Source organism: Ambystoma mexicanum, chromosome 10, assembly GCF_040938575.1.
Source record: "Ambystoma mexicanum isolate Mex_15411 chromosome 10, UKY_AmexF1_1, whole genome shotgun sequence".
Lineage (NCBI taxonomy): Eukaryota > Metazoa > Chordata > Amphibia > Caudata > Ambystomatidae > Ambystoma > Ambystoma mexicanum.
In genome coordinates, this window is record NC_090932.1 from 110,093,866 (window position 1) to 110,111,570 (window position 17,705).

A 17,705-nucleotide genomic window follows, 5' to 3' on the forward strand; every position below is an offset into this window, starting at 1 on the left:
GGTTCCGTCTCCTGTCCCTCGCGAGGGACGCCCATACAGTATGGCGGAAAGGGGACTATGGACTAAGTACGTTAGTCAGTACGGTGAGTAACTATTAATTTTGCCGCCGTCACAAAACAATCGGTCTGGGGTTTACCCCACTTATCGAACAGAAGATCCACTTGGTCCTTGCAAAGCTCCAATTCGTGCTCAGAACAGAATTCCCTGCTCAGTGAGTCTGCAATGGTGTTTTGGCACCTGCCAGGTGAAAACAAATAAGGAATACGCCCTGCCGAATGGCCCAGAGCCACAGATGCTGGGATTCCTTTGTGAGCGCCTGGGAGCAGGTCCCGCTGTAGAACATGGTGGTGGTGTTGTCTAAAAGATGGTCACCACCTTGCCCTTCAGCGACGGCAGAAAAGACTTTGGGTCCAGAATATGGCCGAAGTTCCAGGACGTTGATTGGGAGGTCCCCTTCCTCTGGCGTCTGTGGTGACTGTCTCCTGGTAATGAGAAACTTGAAACTGTGTCCCCTGAACGAGATGTGGTCTTACACCCCACCTGTCAGGTTCTCACATTTTGTACTTCACTTTGACAAGGTTCTTAGGAGAATAGGGTATGCCAAATACCATTCCAGGAAAGTTAGAAAGGGAAGGTGGTTGAAATATCAAATAAATTCTTTTTTGAGAATAGAGCATTTCTTTTAGTTTGTTCTATTTCCCTTAACTAACTTTCTATTAGAAAAATGAAATGCCCCCAAGCCAAGATAGTGGAACATTTCCACAACAGTGATTGGTTCAGTTCACAGCATGCAGCATTGTGATGTCATTAGAATGTGAATAACAATTATCAACTGCCTTTCATTAAAGTATGCATCAGAGTAGGTCATATATTAGTTAGCTCCAGTTAAATTCATTTAAAGTTTCCATTTTTAAGGAGAGTAATATCCTTTTAAGAGTTCCAATAATATTGTAGTAATTGTAGTTAAGTAACAGGAGAAGAAGTCTGCAGAAGAAGAATTCCAGTGAGATTCTGTTTGCTGAGCCAGAGAAGAGTCTAGTTCCATGAACATTGATAAGCTAAGTGGACTTCTGAATTTTTAAGTGAAGACTCAAATAATTTTGAAATGTTTAAAGACTTGAAATTGAGCATTTCGTTTTTTGAACAATAGAATCCCAATATTATTTATTTAAGAAGAAATAGTCAAGGAATCTTTAATGAAAAATATATAAAGAAGGTTCAGCAATTCATTTGTGTATATTTTATCTTTTAATACTAATAAGGCGCGCGGTTCGGATCGTCGTGTTTTTAACATTTAACTTTAATTCTTAATATATATTAAACTAACTTCATGTTCGTTTTGTTTTTGAGCTTGTGTTGCGTATTTCAGTGGATTTGCAAGCGCGGTTTAGAGGAAAGGACCTAACGACGCCGCGCGTGCATCGCAGCCCTTTTGGATTTTCATTGTTTACCTCATTTTTTATTCGTTGCTCGTAACGGAAGAGAAAACGATTTAAGGACGGCGTTTTGAAGCCCGATTATGCAGCGTTTTGCGAGCAATTGTTTTCCTCATTAACAGTGTATTCAGAAGAAATACATGTGTTAGCAAGAGACATTTATTGGAAAAGCACTCCGTATGTGAAATTGGAGTATAAAAAGTTTACAGCTGAATATTTTACAAAGATTCTTGAGAATACAAAAGGTAATTACCTACACATATTTATAGAGTATATGATTCCTAGAGCATACGGCAAATAGGTATAATAGACAATAGTAACAACAATATTTTTGGGTATATTTTATTAAAAGAAAAAGATTACCCGATACTAAAGAGATCAAGAGAGCAGAAAGACAAATAGAAGAGATATTGCTAAGAGTATCTACAGTCAACATACATCTTTCTGAAGCAGCCTATTGGCCAATCAAGCTTAGGCAACAGGTAAATGTAAATGGAGAAAATATAATATAGAGAGTAGTCGCTATTGATCAGAAGCCTGATTCATTTAAAGTTGTATTTCTTTTTTAGGAACATCCCATCGGAGTCAAAACTTTCCGAGAAGACGGTCTGAAGTACCTGCAGTGGGAGTTTGTGTCTTTTGTTGTTTTCTCCATTCCCCTTTCCCTTTGGGTTTGCCTGGCCAATAGTTTTAAAGAAGCAGGATTGTTGAGCAGGCAGGCTTAGGGGGCTAGGTGGGCCAGCTTCACTCCTGCAGGATCCCATTACTTCAGTCTCCTGACACCACCACTGTATTGCAGGACGGAACTCCTTGTTGAGGGATATCTTTTCCGCAAAAGTCCCCGACACTTGCATCCATTTCGCATCCAGGAACTGCTCGAGAGGACTCAAGAAGTCTGCAGAGGTGGACCTTATGCAGGAGGTGCCCAGTAGCGACTTGGCCCAGACCGTCGCTGTTTGTGCCGATGACGAGCGCTATACTTTACCTCGTGTGGCTATCACCCTTTCCTCCGAGGGAGACGCCAAACACGTTACCATGTTGAGCCGGGCACCCAGAAAAAGCAGGTCCTGAGATGGTGTCAAGCAGGACTATGGATAGTTTATGGAGAACCCCAACTCCATCAGCAGACATACGGTCTTCAATGTGTGTTCTCTTGCCAGAGTGTGAGAGCAGGACCGCACAAGCCAGTCATCCAGGTAATGGTATACTGGGATGCCCTGTAGACGAAGATGCGCTGCCACCGGAGCCAAGCACTTTTGTGAAAACCATTGGTGCGAATCTTAGGCCAAACTGGTAATGATGGCCCTAAACCACGCACTGTAGGAACTTGCGTGGTTTCTTGCGAATGTGAAAGTGGGCGTCCGCCAGATATGACGTCAAAAAATCCCCTTCCTCCGGTTGGCTGAGCACATGTTGCAACGTGACAACTTTTGGGAATTTAAGTACTTGATGCGACACGGATCCAGGAAGTATCTGAAAATATACTCCGGAGACACTGGGGGGCGGGTTATATCGGCCCTTTCCATAACTTGGCATGCTCCACTTGCAGAAGCCGTGGACCGTACAGTTCCTGTTGTGGTACCGGTGGAACACGAGGACACTTTGATTGGAACTCCAAGATGTGCCCGAGTGAGGGCGTCCAGCACTCATCGGCCTGTGATCTTCCATGCGCTGACAAACTTCGACAGCCAGCCTCTCACTGATGTGCATAAGTGGGCGCCAGAGATCACGGCCGGTTCAGACCTGCTTGGGTGTCTGAGCTGTGCCCTGTGTGTGGAGCAGGCGCAGCCCTGAGAGCAACTCCTGTACACTTCTTGCATGGAGGTGCAGGCAGGCTGTCTGTACGTGGTAGTATTAGCTTGGACGATATACCACGTTTTCCACTGGATGACTGAAATGGCAACAGTCGTTGCTGTAGGGTTCCCAGGGAGCATGCAGTGTCTGTATCGGTCTTTATGGCAAGTAAAGAAGTATTGGCTTCCTTGCCGAAGGCTTTCACCGTTGAACGGCATATCCTGCACCTTAGCATGAACATCCTGACGGAAATGTGTTGCTTTCACCCATCCTTGTTTACGCAGGGACACACGGTTCCCCATCTGGCAGAATCCGTGTCCACAATATCCAAGGCCACTGTGAAGGCATGGTCCGAGGCCAATTCCCCCTACTGAAACCGTTCCAGTGCAACAACCTTGTCCTTGTGCAGGAAGTCCAGAATGGGTCCCAACGTGCACCATAGTTCCCCTGTCGTATCGGGACAAAATGGCTAGGGTGTTAGCCACCTTAATGGTAGAGGGCGCTGTGTAGATTATTCTCTTGCCCATTGCATCCAGTTTCTTCCCCTTTTGGTTCGGCGGTATTTTGGCTGCCGACGATGGGTATGCCAAGCGATTTGGCTGCTGGTGAGACCACTGAGTAAGGAGTGGGCTGAACCTCAAGCACCTGGGAACAGAGTCCGGAACCCTGTACTTTTTCTCCAATCTGCCTAGTGTGTGAGGGGCTGTATTTGGATTCTTCATGAGTGCCAGGCCCTCCACCCAGATATCATACAAGAAAGGACCGGACATGGTCGTTCTTTTATAATCCTGTTGCTGCTAAAGGAACCCTTCCTTCTTAGTTTCCTCAGGTACTAGTTGGAATAGTTCAGAAGCCCTGGACATCATGGAATGAAAGGATCCCACTTCATGCAGAGGCGAGGCCCTATGGGGCTCGTCCGGGTTGGGCGTCTTCGCGTCAACTGGCACAAAATAGTCATCCTCGTCTGACTGTAGCCGTGGTCGCTGTTTCTGTGCCTCTGTCCATGTGTGAAGTCAGGGCTCCTGGAGGAGTTAGGTCGTGACATGGCGGTGGGGGATGAGGGGGGACAGGGGTGTCAGATGACTTCAAGGACCAGCACCTCCCTTAGACTTATCCTTTCGACAAGGTGTGACAAACCTCAGAGGTTCCCAAGAGCCTTGTGGTAGTGCCAGTCCCAGTGCCTGTGGCATCCTCAGCTGGATCTCTGTGACGAGCGTGTGGAAAGTCGTTAGGATAACCAGCAACACAACCCTTGTTGGTGGGGTGAAAGACCAGAGGCGTAGGGTCTCGGCTGAAGCGCCTCCTCTTGCGAGCAGGGTACTTCGGCTCCTCGCTTCAGATCCATCCCTAACATAACATGATCCGTGTATGTAACGCTCACCTGATTCCCGTAGAGGCGCCGGTCTTGACTGGGCGTATACCGTATCTTCAAAGGTGATGTGTAACACACGGCTGGCTCTTTGGGCTGGACCTCTGTGCACTGTATGTCTGACTCCAAGGTTAAGATGTCTGCAGATAGAAAATATGGGATTAAGGAACTGGGTTATTGAATGTCTCTCTCTTCTTCCCTTTCTCTTCTCCTGTAGAACCCCAAAGGTTAACAATCTCACCTTAGGTAAGTGAACGCCGTGCTCTCCATCTGCCTCGGGGCAGGGTGCTGTAACCAGTTTCTTCACTGGATAAGGGGAGCAGGCCTCTTGACTTCAGAGGACTGCTGTCTGTCGTTTACTGCACGAACTGTAAGTTTCGAGTAATTCTAATGTCTTTAAAGTCTTTAGTAATGATGTTTCTTGTTTTTCAGGGTTCCGGCGATGGCGGATGACGGGCTGAAGTGAGTTGAAGATGGAGCCCGTGTGATGAATAGAAGCGCCTGGAAGCACGTAAGTAAGCGCTTGTTGCCTGCTTCACGATGCGCTCTAACTGTCTTTTTATTTTGCAGGTACAAGTTCGGAGCGGCTGCAGGGTGCCGGAATACCCACTGGGTTGGATGTGGAAAGGAGTAATGGCACGTGAGTATTAAAGTTCCCCAATGTCTTTAAACGCACCTTGTTTTGTCTTTCAGATGCGGGATGCAGCGCCGAAGGCCTCCGGAGCGTGCGAAGAGTTGGTAAGCTTTTGTCTTTCAGATGCAGGAATGCAGCGCGAGGCGTTGGTGACAGCCGATGGACCAGGTAAGTGAAGAGCTGTCACTGAAGACCGTAATGCTAACCTGTTCTTTCTTGTCTTTATAGGTGTTGCTGAAGACTGGATTCAGGATGGTAAGCCTTTTTCCTTAGGCCCAGGATCAGATGCAGAAGACACGATGAGCGTTCTGCTGCAGAGGATGCAGAATTAACGCAAAGCAAGATTCATCCATCGGGTGTGGTTTAAATAGCCTCCTGTAGTGCTTAGGTGTCTCCTTCCACAGCCACGCCTAGGTAAGAAAAGAGTTCCTGCTTTCCAGAAGAGTTCCAGTGTTCTGAATCTAGGAAGTGGCTCCTGCCACACCCAACAGGAAAAGTAGTTCCAAACAGAAGAGGATCAGAGACTCAACTGGCAGGCAAGTAAGCAGCATGGTCTGCTGCAGTTAAGTCCACCCAAGCATTATGAGCCCGGCGCTTCCAGCGCTGGGACTGGGCATATTTATGAGCCTGGTGAAACTGGCGCCAGGACTGGGTCCAAAAGGTCCCAATTGGGACTGGCTGGCACTCGGAACCTGGGTTATGGATCTGCTTCCAAGGGAGTTGGGAAAACCCTGACCTTTTGGAAGCAGAGATCATGACAGTGTAGTAATTGTTTGGTAGATCATCCTCGGAGCTTGAATAGGTCTGCTCCGGTCTATATGGAAACCGACTGTGGGTCCACTTATCATTTAGGTTTCAACTGGGGGCCTGGACCCCGCCCCCTCCCAGTCTCCTGGGTTGATGCAGGCGCTGGGTTGTTACTCTTGGCAGACTGATGCTTTAGTCGCTGCCCTGCGGCTGTATCTCGCCTCTGGAGGTAAGGACACCCTTGGGGTGGCAGTGGCAGAAGCTTCCTTCAAAGCAGTCGTGGACCATGCACTCATCGAAAACCTCGTCGGGGGGAGGTGTGGTTGACTGACACGCCGAGCAACCTGGAAGGATGAGAGGTCTTCTTTGTCAAGTCCTCTTCGTCAGTTTACCAGCGGACACACAGAGTTTTCATTAATGACTTTAGTTTTGAAGAGGACCCATTTGGTGGCAGGCTCGCCGTGGAGACCGACAGCGATCAAACCTGCCCGTATTGAGGCCCACAACAGAGGCGAACCCAGTGGAGCCAGCGTCTTGGATCTTGACCTTGTCTTGGAACCCTGCAGGCAGGGTGTCCTCAAAGGACCTCAACCTCCTCCTGGAAGGTGTTCGCTCTTCGGACCGGCCGGTCCAAGGTGAGACATGACCTTGCCCGAAGGGCAGAGTCAGGTGCCTTGCTCGACTTGAGCCATGCTGACAACCTACTGGAGCAATGTTTTTTGGTTTTCTTCGAGAAACCATGGGATATCTCCCATCTCCAATCATTGTGGCCCGGATGCAGCCAATATAAGCATTTCTGGTGCTTATCGTTCATGAACACATTCCTTAATCCGCACTTGGTGCATAGTTTGAAGAGGCTCCTGCCTTCTTTCCTTCAGACATGCCTGAAAAGCATTAAGTAGGCCCAATGGTCGGGATTTCTAGAAACTTGGATGGAATCAAACGGTGGATGCAGTTCTGCGCCGGCAGCGGATCCCCGCCGATGGTCGGTCGTTTGTCTAAAACAGTAAAGCAAAAATCAATCAAAAATATACATTCTATTTACGAAAAATATTAGGAAATAGCACAGAAATTGCTCGGAGGGCAACGTGAAGACTCCCCACACTGAAGCGTGCAGTAAAAATCTGAAGATTTCCACCAGGTGTGGAGCGTGGGGAAGCGGACTGTCATTGGCTGGGGCAGTATGAACCAGAGGACATTGCTTGGTTTAGAGGAGAAATACAGTTTTAAATTGAAACGTTATTCTTTTACCGAGGATTCCCAGCCTGACTGGGAATAAACAGGAGCATGTGAATCCGTGTCAGACCCCATGCTGGAGCAGCATGTTCCTATGGTCTAGGGTTCCCCTTAATTCTGCCCATTGCGTAGCCTTCAAGGTAGCGAGAATAACCTCCCCCACATCCCTTGTAATATGAACACCTTAATCGTAGGCGTGGGAATGTTCTGCCTATGGCCCTTTCCTGTTTTTATCCATACACTGTTTTATTATGGTTATGTTAAAACCATAAGCAATTATTTTAACTCCCAAGTGCTCTGTAACTGTGTTACAAATTACACATGTTTTAGCATACCAGTGTAGTGTATCCTTGGGGGGGTAAAACGTGAAGCTAATTAAACCTGACATCCAACCCCTCCTCCCTTGAGTGAACTTGAATGCTCTTTCATAACTACCAGAAAAAGTGGTTGGAAACCTTATCTTGTAATTAGATTACATGGGTGTAGATCACTTACCAGGGGGCATTAGCCAAATCTACAATCATCTTAAAAGTTATTATGTAGCCATTTTGTCTGCCTTTTCTGGAGAAACAGTTGTAAGTCAAAGTGGACAGTTCTCACCTGGTATTTTATCTTCTTGATGAGCTTCATGCCCTTTTAACCAGATTAACATTGAATATCCAGTACAGCACTCCTACCCAGTCCAAAAGTAAGTGAACTGCCTGGCCTCACTCAGGTCATCTGTGAGCAACCTAACATTAGCAATCTATGCTGGGAATCAATGTTTCCAGGCCAGGGCTAGGGCTCCTAAAGAAAAAAAACCTTGTTCTCTCGAGTCAGACTGGACCAAATTGGCCTGCCGTAAGTGAAGAAGAAATTGTAATAGAGCTTTGTGCCCAAAGCATCCTAGAGCACTTTCTGCACTGGTAAGATAGGGATTCAGTGGTAGTCCGTTTAAAAGAAAAAAGAATACAGAGGACTCTTCCAATGTAAGTATGGACTTAGCTAGAGCGATCTCTATTCCACCTTCGTCCTAGGAGTCTGTATCAGAGGGGGACCACAAAGGGGCTTATTGGAGCAGATCCAACAGTATCTCAATGAGGGAGGTAGGGGCAGGAGGAGCACACGAAGACTGAACTACCGAGATAAGATCTTTGAAAGAGACATGCAAAGAGCTCCGCACCCAAAGCCCAAGGAACAGGGCACAAGTAGGAGGAACCAAACTGATCACAAAAGCGCAGTGCAAGTACGGTTATGCACATGTGCAAAAAAAAGGCCTTGGGGCCAGGGAATTTCCCATCAGTATGGAGGAACAATGTGCATTATAATGGATTTTCTTTGCAGTTGGTGGTCTAGGTTAGTAAGACAGTTTGATGGGCTGAAGAGGGTATGCTGCCTATTTTTAGAGTGGAAGATTACAAATGCATTGAGACATGGTTAGATGACAAATCGGAGGAACTGTCTAAAGAAATGTACATTTAAGTATGAAAAAGCCTAAGGCTTGTATTATCCCGGAATGTTAAGGGGTTAAACATAGGATGGGTCACTTGATGGATGCCACAATATCTTTCAAGATGGATGAGCTAAAGAGTAGCAGAACAATCCTTGGAACGCTGGCATGGTGGAGGCAGGGTCAAGTACGTAGGGGACCAATGTCAATTGTATAAAATGCCACAGGTTGAAAAAACGTGAGCCAACTATCTTGATTCGGAGCTGGAAGGTTTCCCTACATCCCGACATCCCCTCCCAAAAAGCATATCAACAACCACAGGTAGGTAAATGCTGTTGTCCAAAGCACCTTGCTTTGGACAACAGCATTTACTTAACTGATTCTAGGAATGGTTTATTTTTTTGGGGGTTCGGAGGGAATTTTAGGGAAACATAGTTGGCTCATGTTTTTACAACCTTTGGCATTTTATACACTTAGAATCATGAAAAAATTCATATACACAATCATGACAAGTGTTGTATAGAGGTAGACAATTGTCTGCTGCTACCAGGGATTTCATCTGTAATGTGACAGCCAACAGTAGGCAAATAAAATCTTTTTTATTATTGAAAGAACCTATAATGTAATCATGGCCAAAAATATTTGAAATATGTAGAGCTAGAAATGCACATACCACATTTGGGTCGCTTTGTCACTGAAGTGATCGATGAGTCAGATAATAGAGAGGTTTCTTCAGCGGAGATTATCGCATGACCCTAGTAAATCAAATACATAACAAATAATTACAAATCTTAATGTTTGTCAATTTTAACTTAACAAGTGAAGTCTATCAAACATTTTTTTTTGCCCATTGACCAACAAACCTACAACTGCAGTCGTAAAGGGAGGTTAATAGGAAGCGTACTAAACAGTTCATGGATAGCAATGCAAGACTGAACCTTTACAAATATGCAGCTGTGGTGCTCTGCAATAGTTCAGGTGAAATCCACAAACTAAATTTTAAACCTTTTTGGTCATTGAAGGTTTCCATCTTTGGAATTGTGTAAGAAACACCCCAGCAATCCCACCCTGACCTTCCCCCACCCTGAATGCAACCTGAGGGCAGCATCCATTAAGCATGAAGAAAGGACAGTACAATTTCTCAATCCATTCTGAACGGGCTTATTTGCGCCCTGTACAGAGTATGTAATCCATTGCAGAGCTACAAATTCCATATTTTGGAGAACCACTCCTGCGCTCCTGGGAGGTCCTGTTATTTTTATTTCAGGGATATCACAAGTAGCGCTACAAGAGACAGGATTGTATATGCCATCTGGCTCTGAGAACGGTCTTCATGTTCCTAACCTTTGTATGGGAGGATAGGTCCAAGGGACCCCCCTCCCCTGCAGCACCCCCCCTTGTGAAGTCCATGGCTCGTCGGGGGTCCCTTCTGCCACCAGGGCCCAGGTGGCGGGTGGGCCACTGGCTGAAACATTGACCAAATGTGCTGTATTACGCTAGGCCCTGGAAACCATTTTGTGAAACCAGAATGACAGGAGCCCCTGTGCGCCGCAGCGCAGCCCCCACCCTTGCAGAGTCCTCACTCGTCCCTGCGGCCGCAGCTCCCTGGCAGATCCGCTGAGAGCTTGTTCCCACGAACAGACGGACATGAGCTAGTGCTAGACGCAAACACTACATATACCTTCCGCAGTGTAGCACTGTCCTCAGTATGACCCGGCCAGCATCGCCGGGGTGGAAAAGAACTGTAAAATGGTCCCCCGACAAAAGTAGAGCCCCCAAATACTAATGAGGAAAATGCCTGTGATGAACCTCTTCTCTCCATGACCTTTTTGATAAAACTTGTAACCTCCATGAAGATGGCAGAATGTGTGTGTTCATATGGCATTCTGGTTGAAGTACCCACATCCCCGTAGCTATGCGCAAATGGTAAAAGCTTCCCGGGGTTTTTATGTTATATGTTTCGCGGAGAAGAATGTACTCAAAGGTCCTATGCCATAACTGAACTAATGCTGCTAGAGTGCAAAGGAAGACAAGTGCAACCACATTGGGAGCTCATGTAAATTGTGTACGGAAATACACAGAATGTATTTGAATGTCCAAACTCACCATGTGTCACTGCCATCAGTGTCATTGGCCAGTTGTTCCTGCGTGCTCCACCAACCTTAGTACTACCTCTCTTACCGTGCATGTATAGAAATGTAACAAAATGTTGCGATTGTTAAATACTTAACATATAGTTATCAATTGCAAAATGGGTATAGGTAACACATTCGAGATGGCCATGTAAAGGCACCAACAATGGAGAAACATAAGCTTTGAAAAGATTCAATGAGTATTGTATATTATATGAAGGTTTGTGCCTCTTTCACATAATCTGCAACACACGAGGAAAATACCATTCAGGGCATATCCAAGGTCATTCCCCTTTCCTCCCCATTGAAGCCTGCCAGACGGAAAGCACAGGCCTGTGCTGCTCTGCCTCACCTCCCCCAATTCGGCTGGAGCCGCTTCAAGCATTCACGTTCCCCCGGAGCTCCCAGGGCCGCGGCCAGCCACCTGAATTATTTACAACCCAGCAGTAAACCCCGGCCATAAACGCAGGCCAAAAGGTGCCCTTTCTTAGGCTCCACGACCCACCAGCTCACCCCAGGTTAATGTCCCCTGTAAAATGAGGACACCAAATATTATAACACTGTAGGAACACATTCATAATGACTTCTAACGAGACATGATAACTTGGACAGCTTGCCCCTTGCCCTGAGACCCAACCTCGTGACCTATGATACCCGGTCAACAGGATGATGGTAACCATGTATTGATGTATTACCAAAGGACCCCACTCTAGGTGCATTCCTCCTGGTTTGCATTAACCTGTAGAATAACCTATTGGAAGATTTACCGGGGAAGATAATATTGCAATATTGAATGAATGCGGTGTGCGTGACCTTAGGGCAGAAAGCCAAGAAAGACGATCAATGACACTGGCCACGCCTGGCACAACAGCACTGCCCGGATGAGCCCAGCTGACCTGCCCAGCCCACGTTGGCAACCAGTGACGTCCGCCAACCACGGCGCACCACATCACAGATGCACCTATAGTTAGTCGCCACCCAAACCCCACGAACATATGCCCCCTATAGTGTTTAGGTTCTTATGACGTATTTTGTAAATATATACGCATGTCTTTGCTAATGTCAGACAGAGCGCTCTCGGAGTTTGCAGAGTCCTTTGCATGCCCTATTTTGACTTATATAAACTCCCATTAAGCTCACCCGCACTTTGCCTTAGCCTTATTCCCATCTTGGGAGAGTCCATTATTGTCTCTCATTGTGGGGAGGATTGCGCTATCTGGGGACGCTCGCCCTCACCTTTGATGTCCAGTATGCCAAGTTCCATGTCCCTGTTCCTTGGTGCTCCAAACATTTCCCACATTCTGTCATTTACAACAGCCCAGAACTGTTTGATTTTGGGACAAACCCACCAAATATGCTCTCATTCCCCCTCACCACCACATCACTGCCAGCACAAGGAGGGGTTAGGGTAGAATCTATGAAACTTGTCTACATGTTATGCCACAGTACTATCACCCACATCTCCCAGAACTGTGTTGCTCTGGTTAATTTTGAGATATCGGCCCATAGCCGTTGCCACCATGTTACTGGGATCAGATATCCCCGTACTGTTTCCCATTGTGTCATGTACGGCCCGTTTGGCGTGCCCGGGTCCAATGATAATAGTTAGTATAACGCAGATACCAATTATTTGGTCACCCGGGTTGGTGGTGATAGATTATTTTCATTTCAAGTGGTGTGAAGAGTCTAGTGGCAGCCGACTTTACCTTGGGGTTTACCAGCCAATGCTGCAACAGTTGATATCAAAATATGTTTCTAGTAACTTGCAATCTACTCTGTATTGCTCAAAGGACTAATGTTCAGTCCTTGGGTCATCCTGTAATTTCTCACAGCCATCCTCCTTCCACAGTTTATATGCTCCCCACTCTATGCCCCGTGAGAATTGGGGATTTAAGAACAACTGTGTAAATGGGGATTTGAACAAGGTTATCCCTTTCTTTTTAATCTGTGCATCCCATAGTTCCTCCACCAGGGTCGTGATTGCACTTTTATGTATGTTGCATGATAAATCTGCATGTGGTAGCCATAACACTTCGTCCAGCTACTTCACCACCATTGCTCATTCTGCTCTATATTTTATCAGGGCTACCTGTAAATCACTCATGATCCCGAGTTAGGCCGTCGCATAATAAGTATGGAAATGTGGAGGGCCATTACCCTCGCGGGAGGCCATCAACACCTTTTGGGAGATCCTGGGTTTCCACTTATTCGATATGAATGCTAATATTAATTTATCAAGAGAAGTAAAAGATAGCAAGAGCTTGATAGGCAGGGCCTGGAATTGGTATGAAACTTTTGGGAGTATCACCATTTTTATTGTATTAATCCTACCCAAGCACGAGAACGATTGTGTCATTATCTATAAGACAGGCACATATTTTGCAGTATACAGTGATGTGGATTTAGCAACCTGCATGCCTAGGTAGGTTAGTTGGGTGTCTACCACTGTGAATGGGAACCTTTGTTTTAGTGAAACTATCTGAATGGCATCCAGCGATAGGTTTAGCAGCTCTAATTTCTTCGTGTTTATTTTTAAGCCTGCCACTGCCCCGAATAGATCTAGCACCGGGGCCATGTTTAAAACCGATACTTCGGGTTGTCGGAACTGTAAGAATTAAGTTGTCCGCAAATGCCATGATTTTACGTCTACCCCCTCCGCCCCATCCCGAACAAGATTCCCTTGATTTAGTCCGACATACAGACCTTTTGTAAAAAGGGTTCCAGGTAAATCGCACAGAGCAATGGGGATAACGAGCACCCCTATTTCGTGCCTCTTATCTGTATTGGCTGGGAGAGGGATCAGTTTATGGATAGTCTTATCGCTGGATTGACATAATTATCTTGAATCTTTCATATAAACCTGGGCCCAAACCCCATGTATTACATGGTATTACACAGAAAGGACCAGTCCACCCAGACAAATACTTTCTCTGTGTCAAGTGCTATAAGGGTGGCCGGGAGGTTTTGTTTTGCAACCTTTTCTACCAAGTGGCATACTCTCCTGATGATGTTGGCGTCTAGGTTAAACCCGGATTGGTCCTGCTCAATTAGGCCAGGGAGTATCGAGTTAAATCTGATAACCAGTGCCTTAGTGTATATTTTTGCATCCAGATTAATCACTGATTGGCATTTGAATGAACAAAACTAACATTTCAGAATGTGCTCTCTTTAGGGTCATATTGTGGTATAGTGGTAGGAAATGTTACAATATTTTCTTTTGAAATAAATGCATTGGCAAAAACTATGATTTTTACAGGAATCTCCCTTCTTAACAAGTGTACTTTATAATTCTTAAACGTGTGGCTGTTTGGCCTTTCATTACAAGAGGTATTAACCAAAACCAAAACTTAAATACAATGCATATATGTACACTGGAGGGCTATATTACAGGGGAGATATATGATACATTACTCAGCGTAACAGTATTTCTGATATTTATCTGCTTAGATTCATATGCATTGCATAGGCAGACATTGGTGGAAGTAGGAGTATTACACATGAAGTTCAAGTTCGAAAAGGGACTTTGACAGGGCTTGACTAATACTATCCCCAGTGTGACATACCCTGTACTCATGATCCCTCACGCGTTGAGGTCCCTCAGATTGTTCCTGACAAGAGGGACTGTAAGTTGTAACCATGAAGTGTAGGCTGAGCCCATGAGGTGTGAAAGATCCATGCTTCTTTCCCAGGCACCTTCTACTCCAAGCGGGGACACAGGGGGGGCGCCCATGAATCTAAGCAGATCCAATCATCAGAAATACGACTGCAGTGAATAATGTAGCCCTTCTAAGGATCACATGCTGTGCATAGATTAGCGATCAGTACTAGTAGAAGGAGGAAGGTTGTTATAAAGAAGCGCTGCAAAGAGATGTTTCAGCACCGCTTATCCCACCTCCATCAACCCTAGAATGTGAGTTAAGACAGTAGTGAGGGTGTGTACTGAGCCCTGCAAATGGCACTTAGGGGCACATTTGCTATGAAGGCTAAAGTTGTTCCAGAGTAGTGTGCTCTTGGCTTAAAAAGCAATGTTCTCTTAGCAAGAGAGTAACAGAGTTGGATGCAGTTGACCATCCATTTAGAAATCACTGCCTTAGAAATCGGATCCCCTTCTCTTCCAGCAGCTACAGACACAGAAGTTCTCAGTTTTCCTGATAGACTTGTTTGAAGGTAGAACGGGACAGCTCTGCGTACATCTAGTGTATGTAGGCTTCTTTCTGCTGCGTTGTTGGATTTTTGAAAAACTCAGGAAGCTCTATAGTTTGATTACATGGAACTTTGACATATACCTTGGTGAAAAAACAAGGATGTGCGCTTAGCACCACCTTGCCTTTATGATAATTGAAAAGGGGTCTTGTACAGACAGAGCTTGTAGTTCACTGACCCATCTGATCGAAGTAACTTCTATAAGGAAGGCCATTTTGTATGCAAGATGTTAAAGGGTGGCTTTGTACATAGGCTCAATGGGGGCACCCCCATGAGCCTTGCGAGTACAACATTCAGGTGCCACCCGGGGGTAGGATTAGAGATTGGAGGGTACAGTGTTTGACGTCCTCCATAAATGCCTCAACTATGGGCATCTTCCACCACAAAATCTTACAGTGAGATGTGGTGCAAGCAGAGAAAGCCGCTAGCTGTACTTTGAGAGTTAAAGACTAATCCTGAGTCTAGTAGGAAGAGGAGGTAGTGGACTATATTGGTTGGTAAACAGTCAGTTGGATTTGTGCAGCACCAAAGTACAAAGCGTACGCATTTGTTAAAAGAGCAGCGCTGTGTGTTAGACTTGCGTGCTTCCTTCAATATTTCCATGCACCTTTGGTCTAGCTTAAAGGTGACCAACATCTATGACCTGTGGGATATATTGACACACTCAGATGTGCTTATCCACATCACTTTGCTGCATTGGTGCAAGAAACAGCAAGAAGGCTGCGCTAACTGCTGTGCGCACCAGGATCTCAAAATTGTGTTTTTACAACCACCAAAGAAAATGGCTGAATTACCCTGCCACACACATTTCAGGCAGGGAGGAACAGAGTACAGACCTCAGGAGTGTGCCAGTGTGCTCTGCAACGTTTAACATGGAATTAAGTTAAATAGGCAACATTGCCTTGCTGAAAACCCCCAAAATTCCCTTTAAAATTACACCTTTTTCTACCTTTAAAAATGCAGTGTTGAGGCTAAATCCATCCATGGACTATGAAACTGCTGAGATTGAAAAGGCCCGGCCAAGCCTAGGAGAAGTCATTGTGCATTAGCAAAATCATGTCTAGTTCCTGAATGACAGGCCCAGTCATCTTAGCTTGGAAAGAAATCGACCAGGGGCTTTGTTTTCAGTTTACACAGGAAACGCGTCTATTTGCTTTGAAAAAGTATCTAAAATTCAGCTGTTCAGAGAAAGACTCAATAGCTGGGCCATGCCTGTTTAAATGCATCAATGCTGCAGAACAACTTCAGCATTCAAGAGGATAACCATAGATGCATGGCAGTGTGTGAATTAGCTGGAGACGAAAATCGAATTTAGAAGAAAGAAATGTTAGCCGTTTTTAAACACGTGCTAAAATGGGCTTTGCTGACTGAAGAAAAATTGCCTGTTTCAAAGTAAATTGTTTAGTGAAGGCCTGCTTACTTAGCAATGTAAAGGGATTATGTGGCTGGTGATAATGCATGCATATGCTATTTTTATTCCACTGGTTTGTTAAATCAAGACTCAGAAATCAGGAAATAAAGACTTTTAAATCAACTAAGCTGAGTTGGCAAGCTCTAAAAAAAGAACACTGGTCTTCCAGCTGTTCAAGTTCCAGTCCTGTAACTTCCTTTAGGAAGTGAGGCACACCATAAACTTCCAGGTCACCAAAAGAGCTAACTGCCAGCTTCAAAAACTTTGTATGGGACAGCACAATGGGAGTTCACAAGCTCATCAGACATTCGTCTGTGCTCCAGGCAGGGACAATAGCAGTCTTGGGACACTCGCCTGTCAAGTGTGAAGGGCAATAAAAGCTTCAATTAAGAGAGCCCCTCCATCCTGCTTGGAAGAAACTGCCAGTTGGTGTTAGCTGGGAAGAAAAAAATGACAATGACTCTGATTTGTCTTAAGACTACTTTAAAAAGACTTCCATCTCAGCTGTCAAAATTGGTAAAAATGTGGGTTTTTCACAGCGTAAAAGTGAAATTGGGGGCTGTGTTTGAAAATGTGGTAGAATGTCGTGACACACTGGACAGAAATGGTGATATATGTTGTATTACCAGAAAAGCATCCATATTGCAAATGTCAAATTTTGTACATGCATCCCTGGGGACAATTCGCATCCGTGTAAAGAATTGGGGAATTGTGAGCCAAATCTTTAATGTGAAAAATTACCAAAATGTGTGAGAAAGGCGAAACAAGGTCACAGACTGGGGGTTTGGATTAATCTGTGCTGCACAAAATATGTAACCTGTGTATCTAATTTACTAAGAGGTGGCAACTGCATAAATATCTGTTTTTGGCAAAATTGGATTTTCAGAAAAGTAAATGTGGGAGTTTCTAGATCCAGTAAAAATAAAAAAAAGAAAAAAAAGAAATCACCTCAAACATGACATCCTTTTCCTGAAATCCAATCTGAGAAGAGCTAGGCGGAGACTTCTACCCTTGTCTTATACTATCTTTAGAGGAGGGCATAGTGAATCCTTCCCCTGTCATATACTGTAATGTCGTCATCTGACATTATAAATAAGGGCCCCTGACTAGCACTCAGGACACACTGATTCCTGACTCTCTTCCTGAATTTCAGTGTGGCGTCCGGTTCCGGTTTCCTGCATCCTGTTTTGATCTGGATTCCAGATTTTCTTTGCAAAGCCAAGGGCTATGCATTGCTGACTTCATTCCCAGCAAGGCCTCAATCTGAAACCTCCATTCTAAAATCCCATTACCCAAATTGTGGGAAGTTTCTGA

At 45.3% G+C, this 17,705-nt stretch overlaps 1 protein-coding gene across 2 annotated transcripts in view; it reads right to left on the minus strand.

The window, feature by feature from the left end:
• CDCA2 (cell division cycle associated 2) overlaps nt 1–17,705 on the minus strand; it is a 1,069,442-nt gene that overhangs the window by 471,383 nt on the left and 580,354 nt on the right. For both annotated transcript variants that reach the window (XM_069617593.1, XM_069617592.1), the window contains exon 9: nt 9,319–9,400. In XM_069617593.1, the coding sequence (XP_069473694.1) occupies nt 9,319–9,400 (82 nt within the window). The remainder of the gene's footprint in view (nt 1–9,318; nt 9,401–17,705) is intronic.